Genomic DNA, 17752 nt, shown 5'->3' with positions numbered 1-17752 from the left:
CAAGGCCTTCTCCTCTATTAAATCCCATTTTGCTAGCGCTCCCATTCTACATCTCCCCGATGTGGATAAACCCTTCATTCTGGAGGTGGATGCCTCTTCCGTCGGTGCTGGAGAGGTCCTGTTCCAGAAGGACTCGCAAGGTCGGAAGCACCCATGCTTCTTCTTCTCCAAGACCTTCACACCGGCGGAGAGGAGTTATTCCATCGGGGACAGGGAGTTTCTAGCAATGAAGTTGGCCTTTTCAGAGTGGAGACACCTCCTGGAGGGGGCTCGCCACCCTTTCCAGGTGTTCACCGACCACAAGAATTTGGTCTATTTACTAACAGCCCAGCGGCTGAATTCTCGCCAGGCCAGATGGTGCTTGTTCTTCTCCCGATTCCACTTCACCCTGCATTTTCTCTCCGAGGAGAAGAACGTCCGGGCCGATGCTCTCTCCTGCTCCATGGTGTCATCGGAGGAGCCTCGGCTGATAGTCCCGTCTGAGAGCCTGAGGACCGTGGCTCCAGTCGCCCTCGAGTCTGTATCTCCGGGCAAGACTTTTGTCCCTGCCCATCTGCGACCGGAGGTCCTCTCTTGGGCTCATTTGTCCAAGCTGGGTGGACATTTTGGGACCAAACGGACCTCTGAGCTTCTGGCGAGGACGTACTGGTGGCCGCATATGGCCCGTGACGTCAGGGACTATATACGGGCGTGCGTCTCTTGCGCCCAGAATCGGCCCTCTCGGCAGTGGCCCGCTGGGTTACTCTATTCTCTGCCGGTTGCTGACAGGCCCTGGAAGATGGTCGGTATGGACTTTGTGGTGGGTCTGCCCAAGACCAGTGGCAGCACCGTCATTTGGGTGGTCACCGATCATTTCTCCAAGATGGTGCATCTGGTACCACTCTCTCGGCTACCTTCGGCCCGGGGCCTGGCAGCATTGTTTATTAAACATGTTTTCCGCCTGCACGGCATGCCAGATAAGATTGTCAGCGACCGGGGTCTTCAGTTTGCGTCTCGGCTCTGGAGAGAGCTCTGTTCTCTGCTCAGCATAGAGCCAAATCTCTCCTCGGCCTATCATCCCGAGACGAACGGGTTGGTTGAGAGAGCCAACAAGACCCTGGTGACATATATGCGACATTTTGTCTCGGCCAGGCAGGATGATTGGGCACCCTTGCTGCCGTGGGCGGAGTTCGCCTTGAACAACGCTGTGGCCGACTCCACCGGTCAGACCCCATTCCTCTTAAATTATGGCCGCCATCCACCGACTCAAGGGTGGCAAACTGGGCGGTGGAGGCACGTGACATTTGGGATCGCACGCAGGATGCTATCCGGGCCTCCAAGGAGAGAATGAGGTCCTCCGCTGACACTCGCCGGCGCCCGGCTCTGACCTTTGCCCCTGGCGACTTAGTGTGGCTCTCCGCTCGAAACATCAGGCTGCGGGTGGAATCCGCTAAGTTTGCACCGCGCTATATTGGCCCTTTCAAGGTCCTCGAGCAGATCAACCCTGTGGTCTACCGCCTGGCTCTTCCACCACAATTGGCTATCTCGGACACGTTTCATGTGTCTCTCCTTAAGGCGGTGCACATGTCCCGGCTTTCTGAGCCATCTGCCGGAACATCAGACCTGTCATCAGACGAGTTTGAGGTCAATGCCATCGTGGGATGCAAGATGATGCGGGGCAAAAAATTTTACTTGGTGGATTGGAAGGGTCATGGTCCAGAGGCGCGGACCTGGGAGCCGGTGGAAAACATCCACGCTCCTCTTCTCATTGCGGAATTTGAGTGGAGCGAGGCTCAGAGAGGAGGGGGCCCTAGGAGGGGAGGTATTGTTAGGCGTCGGGTTCCTGTCGCTGCACAGTGGGAATCCCGAGCCTTACTTTCGGCGGTCTACCATTCCTCTCCAGCCGCAGAGGAGGTTGCTCAGCAAACTCGTCGGTCCTGGCGCTCTGCCCAGACCAGCTCCGTGGGTTTGCTTGCTGCTGCCACCTCTGGCACAGCTATGGCAATGCATGCTGCTCAGCAGCAAGATTCCTGCTCGTGTTCGGATTGGCCCATCCGAGAAGCCAGGAAGGTCCCGGACGCTCGTGGCTATAAAAGGTTGGCATGGCCGCTCGGCCATGCGTTAGGATAGCCTGTATTTTCAGAATATAAGGAGTGAGTGGTGTATGCACGTATGAATGTCTCTGGTGATTGACTCATTATGAAACCCCAACCCTTGGTATGCATGTGTTGTGCAGCCTAGCCTGCTAGCGCCCAGGCTAGGCGTAGGTAGGTCAGAAATCGAGTCAGGCATTAGCCATCATCAGTGACTCGGCACGCCTCACTGCCCCATGCTCCACACACCATAGTCAGCATCTATAGCGGCGCTCGTGGCAGCAACGCTGCGCGCTCAGTGGGCCTAGAAGGACTCTAACCCCGTGTCCTTGGGGTAGAGTTCTGTGGCCGCTTGCTGTGCGTTCTTAGGCCATCCTCTGTGAGTTAAACAGGCTCCGGCATCCACGTCCAGCGGCTGTGTGGCTCTGTGAATTAACAGAGTCCGCTCCTGTTCACATTGGGTGACGTAACCCACGTGTGACTGTTTTTACGGCGCTCTATTCTTCCGCCATTACCTAGCAGCAGTGTACCACCTCTGCAAGGTGGACCCCGGGCTGCGAACGCACCTACTATTATTTTATAATTTGGTGCGTTCCGCCAGTCCTAACATTGCGGACGCCAAAATTATGACGGATCCGTCAAAAAACGGATGCAACGGATGACCATCCGTCGCAATCCGTCACTAATGTAAGGCTTTAGGAAAAAAACGATTCCGCCAAAAAAAATGGCAGATCCGTTTTTTTCTAAAAAAAACGACGGATTTCAACTGACGTCAAAAGACTGAAGTGTGAAAGAGGCCTAAGCTAGAGAAATGCTCGTTTTTTTGTTTTGTCCAAAGAACTGCCTTTCTAGGGGTTCACTGTCTCCAGTGAGGGGTTTTGTATGGATCCCAAAAAGGTACAGGCCATTGTAGATTGGGTTCAGCTCTGGGACCTGAAAAGCCTTCAGCGCTTTTTGGGATTCGCCAATTACTATCGGAGGTTTCTTAAAGGGTTCTCTCAGGTGGTCAAGCCCCTCACCGACTTGACACAGAAGGGGACTGATGTTAACAATTGGTCTGCCTCAGCGGCAGCAGCGACTCTCACTCTTAAAGAATGCTTTATGACTACCCTGGTTCTGGTTCAACCTGATCCATCAGAACCTTTTGTAGTGGAGGTTGACGCCTCGGAGGTGGGGGTTGGGGCTGTATTGTCTCAAGGGCCTGCCACCTTGACCAATCTGAAACCATGCGCCTTCTTCTTCAAGTTCTCCCCTGCGGAAAGAAATTATGACGTGGTAATCGGGAACTTCTTGCGATCAAGTTGGCTTTTGATGAATGGAGGCATTTTTTGGAGGGCGCAGTTCATCCCATTACTGTAGTTACTGATCACAAGAACCTACTGTATATTGAGTCTGCTAAAAGGTTGACCCCTAGGCAAGCTAGATGGTCACTTTTTTTTTCCCCGATTCCAGTTCTCGATCACCTTTCGTCCGGGATCTAAAAATGTGAAGGCCAATGCCATGTCCCGCAGTCTGGATCCAGTTTCTCCTCACGAGCCTCCATCCTTCAACCTGAGGTGGTGGTGGCTGATGTGTCTGCAGGTTTGGAACGGGAGATTAGGGAAGCCCAGTCTCAGGCTCCTCCGTCCAAGCCGGTGGGAAAATTGTTTGTTCTTAATCACAATGGACTCAGAATCCTTCAGGAGTTCAATGATACGGCGCTGAGTGGACATCCGGGGATTTCGGCCACTCGTGGGGCCATCGCGAGGATGTTTTGGTGGGCCTCGCTTAATTCTGATGTGAGGAAATTTGTATCTGCTTGTGAAGTTTGCACCCACGCTAAGAGCTCTCATAACCGGCCATTGGTGCCTTTACCAGTTCCTGATAGACCATGGACACATTTGTCCATGGATTTTATCAGCAATCGTCCTCGCTCCAAGGGTAAGGCTGGTTTCACACTTGCGTTTTTTTGCGCTGTATTTTAGCGCTAAAAGACGCATGCGCTTTTTTTCCCATATATTTTGCATGGGATGCGCTTATGTGCGCATACACATGCGTTTGTATGCGTTTTTTGTGGTGTGCGCTCGGGCGCACAAAATGCATCCTGTTGCATTTTTTGGGCGTCCGACTTGCCTCAAAAAAACGCATGCACGCGCAATGCGGTTTTTTACAGCAAGACACCCATTGTAAGTCTATGGGTGCGCACATGCGCATTGGCATGCTCATGTATGCGTTTTTTTGCGCATGCGTTTTTTGTTGAGCATTGGTTAGACAATGGAAATTAGGGGTTTGGGTTAGAGTTAGGGTTAGTTAAGGGGGTTTAGGGTTAGGGTTTGGGCTAGGGTTAGTATGGTTTGGTTAAGGGTTAGGGTTAGTTAGGGGTTAGGGTTAGTATTGTTTGGTTAAGGGTTAGTATGGTTTGGTTAAGGGTTAGGGTTAGTAAAGTCATGGTTTGGGTTAGTGTTAATCCTAACCCTATCTTGATTTTTTTGGTGAGGCCAACTAATGTTGGAAAAAACCGCAAACGCGGTAAAAACGCACTAAAAACACATACAAACGCGTAAAAATGCTGCGTTTTTTTCATGCATGCGCATAAAAATGCTTGAAAAAAACGCATTTGTATGCGTTTGTATGCGTTTTTTCCATGCGTTTTTTTGCGGGAAAAACGCGCTGCAAAAAAAAAAAGGAAGTGTGAAAGTAGCCTAATACTTTCATCTGGGTAGTGGTGGACAGGTTTTCGAAGCAAGCACACTTTCTACCCTTAGCAGCACTAACTTCTGCCGAGAACTTGTCTAGGTTGTTCGTTCAACATGTGGTTCGTTTGCATGGTGTGCCCTTGAATGTTGTGTCTGATCGTGGTGTGCAGTTTGTGTCCAAGTTTTGGAGGGCGTGTTGTAAGAGGTTGGGGGTTGAGTTGTCCTTTACGTTGGCATACCATTCGGAGACCAATGGTCAGACCGAATGGACCAATCAGAACTTAGAAAAGATTTTGCGCTGTCTGGCCACCTCCAGTCAAGAGGACTGGTCCGATGCTTTGCCGTTAGCAGAATTTGCATTCAACAACCGCGTTAACCACTCTACAGGTACCTCCCCTTTCTATTGTAATTACGGGTTTACGCCACACTTTGGGGAGTTTTCTCGTCTTGACTCCAGTTGCCCTGAGGCTGATATTGCCGTACAGCAGTTGAGGAAATTATGGCGGGAGGTCCAGAAGAATATTGGGGAGGCTTAGAGGAAGTTTAAGCTTTTTTGCGGACAATAGACGAACTTTGTGACCCACCCTTCGGGTTGGTGATAATGTGTGGCTGACGACCAGAAACAATAAGCTTAAGGTACCTCCAGCAAAATTGGGTCCTAAATTTATTGACCCTTATGAGATCACGGAGGTGATTAACCCATTAGCGTTTCATTTGCGCTTTCCAGCACCTTTTAAGATCCCCAATGTATTCAACAGGGCCCTGCTGAAACCATTGTGGGCTGTGGAAGAAGCATCATTGGGTCCCCCTCTGCCGGTATTTGTGTATAGTCAGGAGGAGTATGAGGTTGAGCGCATTGTGGATTCCCGGTTGGTCCGTCATTCCTTCCAGTATTTTGTGCACTGGAAGGGGTATGGTCCTGAGGATCGATCCTGGGTTCTTGCCCAATCGGTTCATCATGCTGACCGTCTGGTGCGCGCCTTTCACGCTAGGTTTCCTGGGAAACCTGGGGGTCCGATGGCCCCCATTGAGAGGGGGGTACTGTCATGAGCCTGGAAAGGATGGTTCCACTTCCATCCTGGTCAGGGTCAACTTTAATTCGCCTCTCTTTGGTTCTGGGGCGGCTATTTAATGCTCGCAGTTCCTGAGTCTGGTGTCGGTGATACTTCCCTATACTGTACTCGGCTAGTGGTTGCTGACCCAGGTTACTTCCGTAACTGTTGTGCCTCTGTGCTTATGTGCCTTGCTGAGTATGACCCGGTGTGTCCTCTGTCTCTCGCCTCTGTATCCTGCTTTGTACTGCCATTTCTCTCCTGGTTATCTGACCCCCTTGGCTTGTCTCCGTTTACTCTTTGTCTTTTCCCTAGGCACTACGCTTTCGTCTGGCTTGACCCTCGGCTTTCCTTGACCACGTGTACTATCTTTGGCTTGCACTCTGGGCATTTAGTTGCCTTCCCTGCACTCACACGGTGGCTCCGCCCCCTCGTCACGTGACTGCTCAGTGCCAGGTCCTGTGCACTGCTCACTGCTTAGTCTCAGGTCCTTGTGCACAGCATGCCTTGTTCCAGCACTCCCTGTGATCATGCACGTGCCCCCTGATAGCGCCCCCTAGGCAGCGCTAGTGACACCACCGGTGTCATCACAGATAATTTGTTGAAAAGGATCAGGTGTCTCCTGTTGTGCGAATATTTTTGGATCTGGAATCGAGGAGTCAGCTTCAAGCCAAACCGTGAGTGTTATAGCATACACACACCCTACGGGAAACAGGACATTATTTACTTGTGGGGTGCCAAGGTGTGAGAACGCAGCAGACCCTAACCCATGACTACCACCCTGCGCACCTTACAAGTCATATCATCCTTCTTGTCATCATGCTTCCTAAGGCTCTCTATCACAATAATTGAAATCACGCTCTCACATGTACCGTAAGTCTGCTACCTCAGTGTAACCCTTCAGAGTGACCTGTTTTTCAAACCACACATCCAAGTTCTTACCACCTCTTGTCGCCTCAAACTTAAAAATATTTCCAGACTCTGTCCTTTACTCAACCCTGAATCCAATAAAATGTTAGTGCATTCCCTCATAATCTCCTGCATGGACTACTGCAACAACCTCCTCTGTAATCTCTCTGCTAGCATTCTCACACCTCTCCTGTCCATTCTTAACTCTGCTACCTGATTAATCCACCTGGCCTACTCGCTACTCCTCCATTTCTCAGGTCTACAAATCCCTTCATTGGTTTTCAATTTCCCAACGATTCTGGTTTAAACTACTAACATTGACATACAAGGCCATCTGTAGTGGAAATATGTATTTGTAGGTGATGTGCGGCCAGCAGATAACTAGCATCTGTCCTTAGGTGGCAGATCTCACAAAAGTGAAAGCATATGTTATCCTGAGAAAAGACAATTTAGACCCCAGGGTGCCTTCCTGAGAGAACACAGAATTGAAGGCATTTCTCACCTTCTGATGCCTGTGAAGGGAGATACCAAATTGCAACCTGACACTGTATATTTACTATGAGAAAGAAAGGTTACGCAACGAGTGTTCAGAGGAAAATAATGTCTTCATTGGTAAAGTAGCCATGATCCAGGCACAAACCAGGAATTAGAATATTAACATGAGCGGCTGGTCTAGAAATCTGATCTCCAGGTTAAATTTATAAATTATGCCATACACAAAGAAAGTTGTTCACAGACTGAGGGAAAGCTAAGCTTATGTGATCTATTTCATATTCATCCCCCCCTCAGGGAGCAGACTGCAAGGTTTAGATATTTCTGTAAGTTTCTCTATTGTGTTTTTAGAACTGTTTTACATATTTGTATGTCACTTGTTATTTCCACATTTTTATATCCTTTTATTGTAAGCACTGTACCTTTTCTATTAAAGCTTAAATCTTTAATGCGTTTGAACCTTGTATGCTCTAAAAGAATCCATAGCCTTAGAGTGTATGATCCTGATGATTGGCAGACAGTAGTAGTAGTTCTTCCGGGATTCATCGCCTGTGTGTTCGGTGAGTGGTGGCAGCGTGTATGAAGCGGGGTGTGTGCTCTGTATTGGGTTGTGATTTAGGCTCCCAGTGCAGTATAGGACAGAGGTTGAATGCTGGACTGAGAAGAGATAGATTACCCTTGCAGGTGCAACCGCAAGTCCCGTGCGGAGAAGCGGGTACATGACACCATCCATAATTTGTCTCCGCCATGTAGCTCTGAACTAGTCTCTTGATATATTCCCACACAATCTCCGGAACTCCCAAGACCTGTTTCTCTTCTCCGCACTTGTAAGTTACTCACCTAATTGCCTCCAAGACATCTCTCAAGTACCCCCATCCTATGGAATTCTGTACCCCAACACGTTCTGTTATCTACCAAATTCAGAACGTTCAGATGGAACTTGAAAACCCATCTCTTCAAGAAAGTTACAGACTGCAATGACCTCACTTTGACCTCACCACCAACAAAGCTGCTGCAAACTGCTAACCTACAGTTTCCTTCCCCATTATACTGTAAACTGTAAGCCCGCAAGGGCAGGACACTCATTTTTGTACAAGTCCTTCATTGTTAGTTTGTTCATTGTAATTTATACTTGTATGTTGTATATAAACCCTTTTCACATGTACTGTACAGAACCATGGAATTAATGGTGAACTAAAAACAAATTATATTTTCCTAAAATCTACACATTCTTTATACCAGAAGAAAGGCAGCAAGCTTGGACAAACTTTGTCCTTTTTCTTATTTTAAAGGTTGCTCCTGTTCATTCACCTGATGAAATGGCTTCAGCAGAACACTAATAGATTAAATCACTCCCCAATTTCAAAATTAGGATGTCTGAAACCCAGCTATCTATCGACACGAAATAGCTTGTATTTGGAAGTAGAATCTGTAACTTCTCTACCTTTAGTGGTTACTACTCACCTGAGTCTTCATCTGCAGGAATTTCCTCTTTACACTGCACATTACTTATCACATGAACGTTGGGATTTTCTTGCTTACAGTCCTGTGGAAGAAGAGGACGGGGACATCTCTCTGGTGTTGTCCTCTTACTGGATACAACTGGAGGAAACACATACAGGGACTGAATTCATTCTTTACACACAGATAATTATAGGCCGTGTGTAGTTAGTCCTGTCTATTACCTGATGATGTGAGGGGCTGGGGAACCTCCATCATGACGTCCTTGTACAGATCTTTGTGTCCTTCTAAATACTCCCACTCCTCCATGGAGAAATAGACAGTGACATCCTGACACCTTATAGGAACCTGACACACACAATGATACCGTCATCCCCCCGATCCCTCCATAGCATTACTATATAATGTCCCAGCATTCCCTGCAGTGTCACCTCTCCAGTCAGCAGCTCAATCATCTTGTAGGAGAGTTCTAGGGTCTTCTGGTCATTGATGTCCTCATGTATCAGGGGGTGAGGTGGAGGCCCCGTGATTGGGCTCAGGGGTCTTCCCCATCCCTCAGACACAGGGTCCTGACAGCGCTCACTAGAGGTCTTCTTCACTACTGTGTAATCCTGGTTATGGAGAGACACATTAATAAATCTCACTACAGACATTTCCAGAGTCCTCACCTCTCCAGTTCTGTCCATCTGTTATTCCCATAGATAAGAATGATGTAATGTGACGTCATTAGAATCTCTCACCTCTCCAGTAAGCCGGAAGAGGATCTCTAGGGTGAGGTGCAATATCCTCTCCGCCATCTTCTCCCTGGTCCTATCCATCAGGAGAATTCTCTTATATAGAAGATCTCCACTGAGAGGATCTGATATTGTAAGGACCTGAATGTCAATGTAAAATATAAAGAATTACTGGTAACATATGAGGAGATATTACATGTAGATGTTTACTACCAGTAACATTAGGAGAATTTTACCCACAATTTTTGATTTGCAATGAATACATTTCCCTCATTAAGAAGTCTCAAATTGCCTGGAAAACATCGGTAGAACATTGCGAGTTCCCTAGGGGTCAACCGAACATGTTTTGACTTCCATAATATAATCACAGCCTTCTAATGTATAAACAACTGCAACCTATCTGGCTAAGGGAAGCCAGAGGTAACCAACAACATATTGAATAACGTACTGCAGTATCAGACTTTTCAGGAGACCTAAACAGTCACATCCTCAGCATGATAATGGCTTCTCCTATGTGAATTCTCTGATGTGTACCCAGTTGTCTTCTTTGTAAAGCGCTTTCCACCTACTGAACATGAAATTGGCTTCTCCCCTCTGAGGGAGATCTCTGATATATAACAAAATCTGATTTAGTGCTATAATGCTTCCCATATACTGAACATGAAAATGACTTGTTTTAATTCTCTGTTATGGGATATTTGAATTAATGTTATTATATTTCACATATTCTGAAATTTAAACTAACTCAAACCCTGTATAAATTCTCTGATGTGCAATACGATTGGCCTTAAAGGGAGCAGGTTTTTGCTGTGCAATCTGAGGACAGCAAGATGTAGCAGCTGAAACACAGATTTCAGGGATATGTCGCTTATTATAATTGTATAATGTTCCAGCAGTGTCACCTCTTCAGTCAGCAGCTCGGTGCGGCAAGGTGGCTCAGTAGTTAGCACTGCAGCCTTGCAGTGCTGGTGTACTGGGTTCAAATCCCACCAAGGACGACATCTGCAAGGAGTTTGTATGTTCCCCCGTGTTTGTGTGGGTTTCCTCCCACATTCCAAAAGACATACTGATAGGGAATCTAGATTGTGAACCCCACCGGGGACAGTGTCAATAAAGAACTGTAAAGCGCTGTGGAATTAATGGCGCTATATAAATGAGTAAAATAAATAAATTATGCTGTGTGCTATTTTATTCATACAATGAATGTTTTATCACCAGAAAATTATCACTGCTAGGACCACAGTGCATACAAGCTCTGGTCAGGCCATGCCTCCTCACTCTGATAAGCAGCTTCTGTCAACAGACAATAAACACAGAAAGCTGTAGTGTAGGGGGGGTTTTAGCTTTCTGAGCTCAGCTAGATGCTACATCTAAAATCTCTGTGTCACAACTGCTGCACCCAGTAACTGATACTTCGATGGAATCTCTTTTCCTACATCATGTACTTAATGCTCTCAGATGAAGTAGCAAAAACCCAGGAACAGATTCCCTTTAAAACTGAATTTTTTCTTATTTCGAATATATAAATGGTTTCTCCCCCCGTGTGACTTCTCTGATGTCTAACAACATGTGAATTCAGTTTACAACTATTTCCACAATGTGAACAAGAAAATGGCTGGTACCCAATCTGAATTTTCTGATGGAGAACAAAAGCAGTGTGACGCTGAGTCACTACTCACTGACAAGCAGTGAGAAAAGGATAGTCAGGAGGTCTGAGGTCAAATACTAGGAGGACTCGAAGTACACTGGAGTAAGACAAAGGCGTGGTCAGTAGAGTTGAGCGACTTTGGTCGGATCGGGTTTCATGAAACAAAATTTGTTTCAGATGAAACTGATCCGACTAGGGCAAAAAAAGTCGGATTCTCGTCCGAAACCCGACCCCAATGCAAGTCAATGGGAAATAAAAGTCGGCATTGAGCGGATGACATTCATCCACTCAATGCCAACTTTTAATCCCCATTGACTTGCATTGAGGTCGGGTTTCGGACGAGAATCCGACTTTTTTTGCCCTAGTCGGATCAGTTTCATCTGAAACAAATTTTGTTTCATGAAACCCGATCCGACCAAAGTCGCTCAACTCTAGTGGTCAGTTAACAGCAACAAGGGCAGAGGAAAGAGACACAGGGCTAAGAAAACGCACCTAAGTTAAGCAAAGCTACCACTGACACGGACTACTAACAGCTAGCCAGCTAAATACCTTGCAAATGATTAAGGATGGGAGGTACCTGGGGAAACACCTGCAGACTAGACAAGATTGAGCCAAGGGACTGTCAATCAAAATGCTGACAACTCAGCACGCCACAGGCTCAGAATGGATCACGGACAAAACTGACAGTCCAGCACACTCAAGATCTGTCCCTCACAGCATCCCTCGGCCACAGTCAATGGTGAAACAGTGACAAGTGGTCTTATTGATGAAAGGATTCTAACATTCTGGGCATGATTATGTCTTGTCCCCTGTTTGAGTTCTCTAAACTGTAACAAGAACTGATTTCTAGTTAAAACAATTCCTGCTTTCTGAGCAGGATTAAGGTTTCTTAATAGGGGGCGAGCTGGTTGTGCTCTATCACCAATTTTGTGATTTTTAGTTTGCTTAACAGCCATTGATAGGACCTGTTTATAATGTTCAGACGATGGATCTTTGCTTTGCTGTTCATATCTATGTTGTGTTATGCCGCCATCTTCTGCTTTGAAATCTGAAGATATCCGATGTCCTTGTAATCTCCTGGAACAGTCATCTGCCAAAAATATAACCTGTATTAAAAAAATATGTCCAAATATAATAATGTATCATCTATCCAAAGGATAGGTGAAAAATTTCTAATCAATGGAAGGCCAACCATTTGGACCAGGGTTAATCAGCAGAACGATGAATTCGTATCCACAACTAAGTGGGAAAATGTTGTTGTCTGATGACTCTTTGAGGATATCAGTCCAGCATCAGAAAAGTTCAAGCAAAAAACGGAGATTAGACCTACCGGTAATGTTATTTCCAGGAGTCCATCCTGACAGCACCATGGGGTTGTCCTTTCATCCTTCCAGGGACAGGAAATGCACGAGAGGTTAAAAGGTCCCCTCCCACACCACACTCCAGTGATTTTTCCAAGTACCACACCAGTATGATGCAATTAAATTTTATTTAGATTTAGTACAAGCATAATGATACCAATACAAATCATAGGGAGGGAACTACCAGTGCTGTCAGGATGGACTCCTGGAAATAACATTACCGGTAGGTCTAATCTCCGTTTTCCAGGACGTCCTATCCTGACAGCACCATAGGGAATACCAAAGTAGGAATTCGCTTAGGGTGGGATTACTGCTTGTAGAACTCTGTGACCGAAGGTCGCCTGGATAGCTGATAGAGTGTCCAACTTATAGTGTCTACAGAAAGTATTTGGTGTAGACCAGGTGGCGGCCCTGCATATCTGTTCTACTGAGGCACCCGCCCTCTCTGCCCATGAAGTCGCTATCGCTCTGGTGGAATGAGCCCTAAGCCCTTCAGGTACCGGCAAGCCCTCTGCCTCGTACGCCGAGGAGATTATTGTTGTTATCCACCTCGCTAGAGTCTGTGTAGCCGCACTTCTACCTTTATTTTTGCCGCCGTACTGGACAAATAGTTTTGTGTCCTGTCGCCAGTCCCGGGTGACTTCCAGGTAACGGGCGACCGTGCGTCTAACATCCAAAGAATGAAACAATTTTTCTTTATCATTCTTTGGGGCTGGACAAAACGAGGGCAGGATTATTTCTTGGTTTAGATTCTGCGGCGATACTACCTTAGGGAGAAACCTTGGATCTAGTTTGAGCGTTCTGTGGTCCTCGAAGATCTGAATGTAGGGATTCTGGATTGAGAGGGCCTGGATCTCACCTAAACGTTTAGCTGAGGTGATAGCTACCAAAAAAGCAGTTTTTTGTGAGAGCTTTGAAATGTCTATTTCTGAAATTGGCTCATAAGGGGGCCTACACAGCGCGTTGAGTACCAGATTTAGGTCCCATGGGGGGACAGTTTTCCTCAATGTGGGTCTTAGCCTCTGGGTGGCTTTAGTAAATCGCGCTATCCAAGGAGGATAGGGAGAAATTAAAGAAGGTACTCAAGGCCGCTATCTGGACTTTGAGTGTGCTCAGGGTCAGGCCCTTATCGAATCCGGCCTGTAGGAAGTCCAGGATCCGAGGGATATCAGGCCGAGATAGGTCTAGAGGGGCACTACCACTTTCTGTACAGAATCTCTTCCAGATTTTACAATATATCGCTCTTGTCTCCGGTTTTCGGCTGGCCTGCAATGTGGAGATCACCTGGTCCGAGAGGCCATTGGACTTTAGGATGTCCCTCTCAGGATCCATGCTGCCAGTTGCAGGCTTCCTGGGTCTGGGTGTAACACTGGACCTTTGGAGAGCAAGTCTGGTATTGTTGGTAGGTGGAGTGGCCCCCTCTGAGCCATCTTTCTGAGGAGGGAAAACCAACTCCGCCTGGGCCAAAAAGGTATGACCAGCATCACCCGAGCTCCTTCCTCCTGGATCTTCCTGAGGACCCTCGGTATTATGGCAATCGGTGGAAACCCGTATAGGAGTCCCCTTCCCCAATTCTGGTCCAGGGCGTCGATTTCTTCCGGATGGTCCGCCAGGTTGAGGGAGTAGAACCTCTTCAGCTTGGCGTTTTTTCTTGTCGCGAAGAGGTCCAGCTGGGGTGTCCCCCAGCGATGGCAAAGATCCTTGAAGATCTCCTCTTTTAGCTCCCATTCGGTGGTTCGCACTCCTTGTCTGCTTAGATAGTCGGCTATCCTGTTTTGGGAGCCCTCCAGGTGCACTGCTGATAGGGAGCGAGAATTGTTTTCTGCCCAGGTGAGGATGCGAGCTGCTAGCTTCTGAAGTTTCTCTTGCCTTGGGCCCCCCTGGTGGCGTAGGAAGGCTACTGTGGTCACGTTGTCCGACATGATCTTTATATGTTGGTTCTGTAGTCTTGAACCGCTTCTCTTCAGAGTTTCCCAGACTGCTCGCAGCTCTCGGTAGTTTGAGGACTGTAAGCTGATATTCCTGGGCCACGTCCCTTGTAAGAATCTTCCTTCTAGGTGGGCTCCCCATCCTTCCCTGCTGGCATCTGTAGTGATGGTCACGCATGGAGACAGGATCCAAGGAACTCCCCGGCTGATGTTTCTGTTGCTGATCCACCATTTCAGAGATGATCTCAGCGCCGGAGACGGTCGGAACTTCTTGTCCAGCGATGACTGCCGTCTGTCCCATTTCGTAAGGCTCTCCTTTTGTAGGATTCTTGTGTGAGCCTGGCTCCACATGACACAGGGTATGCATGCGGTTAGGGTGCCCAGGACTTCCATCGCGGTCCTTATCGAAATCTGGTGTTGGCCGAACTGCCGCACCTTGTCCATGATGGGCTTCTTCTTCACCTCTGGCAAGAACGAGACCCTTTTTCTGGAGTCTAGCATTACCCCTAGGAATTTTTTCTGGGTGCTGGGCCGCAGATCTGATTTTTCTCTGTTTAGGATCCAACCTAGGCTCTCGAGGCTGAAAATTATTGAGCTGAGTTGTTCTTTTAATTCGGACGCTGACCGGGATATTACCAAGAAGTCGTCTAAATAAGGCACAATGATTATGTCTCTTTGTCTTAAGTCTGCCACGACTTCGGCCACCAGTTTTGTGAAAACACGAGGTGCTGATGCCAAGCCGAACGGAAGAGCCTGAAACTGGAAGTGGTAGTGTTTGCCTCTTTTCTCTAGGGCGAAACGCAGGAACCTCGGAGATTGAGGATGGATGGGAACGTGATAATATGCATTCTTTAAATCTATAGTGCACATGGACGCGTTCTGGTCTATTAGCGGGATGGCGGTTTTCAGGGATTCCATTCGGAACCTTTTGTAACGAACCCATTGATTCAATGGTTTTAAATTTATGATAGTTCGGCTTTCCCCCGATGGTTTTTTTATTGTGAAGAGTGTAGAATAGTGGCCCTGACCTCTCTCTACCTCTGGGACAGGAATTACTACTTCTGTTTTTAACAGGTCTTTTATGTCTGCCCATATAGGGTCTACCATGGCTTCGGAACGGGGTTTTGTAACCACAAATCGTGCTGGAGGGGATCTTGTGAACTCGAGGGTATAGCCCTGGGCAATTGTACTGAGGACCCATGGGTTCTGGGAGATGCGCTGCCATGCCCCTGCAAAGTGTTTTAGGCGCCCCCCTACCGGCATGGCGTCATTGCCTTCTGCTCCTGGAACTTTGTCCGGAGCGAGACGGGGGAGCTCTACTTCTTCCCCCCCTCAAGTACTCCCAGCGAGAAGATTTCCCTTTCCCTCTATATTCCTGCCTCTGGTATGGGCGGGATCTCTGAAAGGGAAATTGCCTTTTTGGTTTTTCCTCTGGAAAACCTTTTTTGTCGTCGGAGGCACTCTCTAGAATTTTATCCAAAGCTGGCCCAAATACCTTCCCGCCCGAGAAGGGTATGGAACATAACTTATTTTTAGATTGGTAGTCCCCCGACCAGGTTTTCATCCATATGGCTCGGCAGGCCGCGTTGGATAGGGAATTATTTCTGGCCGCAAACCGTACCGATTCTGCAGAAGCATCTGCCAGAAAACCGGTCGCGATTTTCAACAGGGGAATACTCTCAAGGATATCACCCCTAGGGGTCTTATCCTTTAACTGTTGTTCCAAGTGGTCGATCCATAGGTGCATGGATCTAGCGACCGAAGTAGCGGCAATATTTGCTTTTATCACTGCCGCTGAGGCCTCCCAAGCTCTTTTTAAGAGCACATCGGCCTTTTTGTCCATGGGCTCCTTGAGACTGGAAGAATCTTCAAAAGGAATCGAAGTTTTTCTCGACACCTTGGCCACCGGTGAATCGATCTTAGGCACCTCGTCCCAAGTGCTGATGTCCTCCTGGTTAAATGGAAGTCGCAGCTTAAAGTCTCGAGGCACGATCAGTCTTTTCTCCGCATCTTCCCATTCTTCCAGGATCATTGCCCGGATATGGTCATTAACTGGGAAGACCTGACGAATCCTGTCTCTAAGTCCCCCGAACATTGTGTCCTGGATGGATTGTTCTTTCGGGGTTTCCTCGTTCTGCATCGTACTTCTTACTGCCCTGAGCAGCTCTTCCGTGTTTTCTGATGTGAAGAGGTACCTCTTCCCTGTTTCTAGGGGTTCCGAGGTAATCTCGCCCTCTTCCTCCGAGTCCGTGCCCCGTATCTCTTCTTCCGATGATAGGTCGGACTCCCATCTATGTCTTTTGGACTGGGACCGGCCGGAAGACTGAGTAGGTAGTATTCCAGAGACCGAGGCTTGAACTTCATCTCTGACTACTGCGCGCATCTCCGTGAGAAAGGCTGCCTGCTCGCCTCTGACGATTCGGAGTGTGCAATCTTCGCATAGGGGCTTCTGGAAACAGAGGAGGCGCTGATGAGAGGCAGGAAAACAGGGCGAGCGGACAGCGGAGGAGGCCCCGTACCTTCCATGCGCTCGGCAGTTTGCTGGCACAGATGGGGCATTTAGGCTTGCCTGATGTCCTGGCTGTTGCTGGCGTCGCTTTATCCTAGAAAGACAGGAGTCCTCCCTTTAAAAAAAAAAAAAAAAAAAGCTCCCGTTTCTGGCCATCCTGCCCCTGTGCCCTTTACTCACGGACGCTGGTTCTGGCTGGTCACTGGTCCTAGTGTCCATGCTGGCGGCGTCTGACAGAAACTTCGTCTGTCACCTCTCAATCTGCCTGGAGGTGCGCTGGTCTCCCGCTTCCCCCCGCTCTTATCCTACCTTGTCTTGCGCAGGAATGCTCCTTCTGCCGCCCTGTGACGCATCCTCCGTGCCCCGACCGGAAGTCGTCATCCCTGGGCGCCCGGAAGTGACGCGCCGCCGCTCTGCATTCTGGGCCTCGCGGGAGCCGCGCTGGGGAAGCGGGGATGAGTCCCGGAGCGACGCTCCACGGGACACCCGGTGGAGAACCCCCCTTAGGGGGGTGCCGCTTACAACGTCCGACCCGGAGGAGTTGGCGTTTAGGACCCCGCACCTCCTGGCCCCGGTAAGATCCTCTAGCTTCCTTCCTGTATGCCGCGGCTGCGGCGCTCCCGTGCCTGTCCTTACAGGGACAGGAAAAACACTGGAGTGTGGTGTGGGAGGGGACCTTTTAACCTCTCGTGCATTTCCTGTCCCTGGAAGGATGAAAGGACAACCCCATGGTGCTGTCAGGATAGGACGTCCTGGAAAGTTATTTCGTACATATTATCTCCTCGGGATCAATGTTGTCAACAGCTCTGAATCTTTTCCTAAGGTCTACACTTTATTTGTACCAGTAGAAAGGCAGAAAGCGTGGGCATACTTTATCCTTTATCTATGTGCATTCACCTGATGAAACAGCT

General features: G+C 48.3%; 2 protein-coding genes across 3 annotated transcripts in view; one reads left to right on the top strand and one right to left on the bottom strand.

Annotated features, from left to right (window-relative positions):
• Positions 1–17752, top strand: part of LOC141051007 (uncharacterized) — an 850460-nt gene that overhangs the window by 171108 nt on the left and 661600 nt on the right. The window lies entirely within an intron of this gene.
• Positions 1–17752, bottom strand: part of LOC141051012 (uncharacterized) — an 80242-nt gene that overhangs the window by 32389 nt on the left and 30101 nt on the right. For both annotated transcript variants that reach the window (XM_073547790.1, XM_073547791.1), the window contains 5 exons: positions 12009–12133; positions 9402–9536; positions 9093–9272; positions 8886–9009; positions 8665–8802 (listed from right to left, as the gene is read on the bottom strand). In XM_073547790.1, coding sequence (XP_073403891.1) covers positions 8665–8802; positions 8886–9009; positions 9093–9272; positions 9402–9536; positions 12009–12133 — 702 coding nt within the window. The remainder of the gene's footprint in view (positions 1–8664; positions 8803–8885; positions 9010–9092; positions 9273–9401; positions 9537–12008; positions 12134–17752) is intronic.

This window comes from Dendrobates tinctorius, unplaced genomic scaffold (assembly GCF_039654945.1).
Source record: "Dendrobates tinctorius isolate UK_male_01 unplaced genomic scaffold, ASM3965494v1 ptg000155l, whole genome shotgun sequence".
NCBI lineage: Eukaryota > Metazoa > Chordata > Amphibia > Anura > Dendrobatidae > Dendrobates > Dendrobates tinctorius.
Note: the sequence above shows the minus strand (reverse complement) of the source record. Positions and strands in the feature narration are given on the sequence as shown.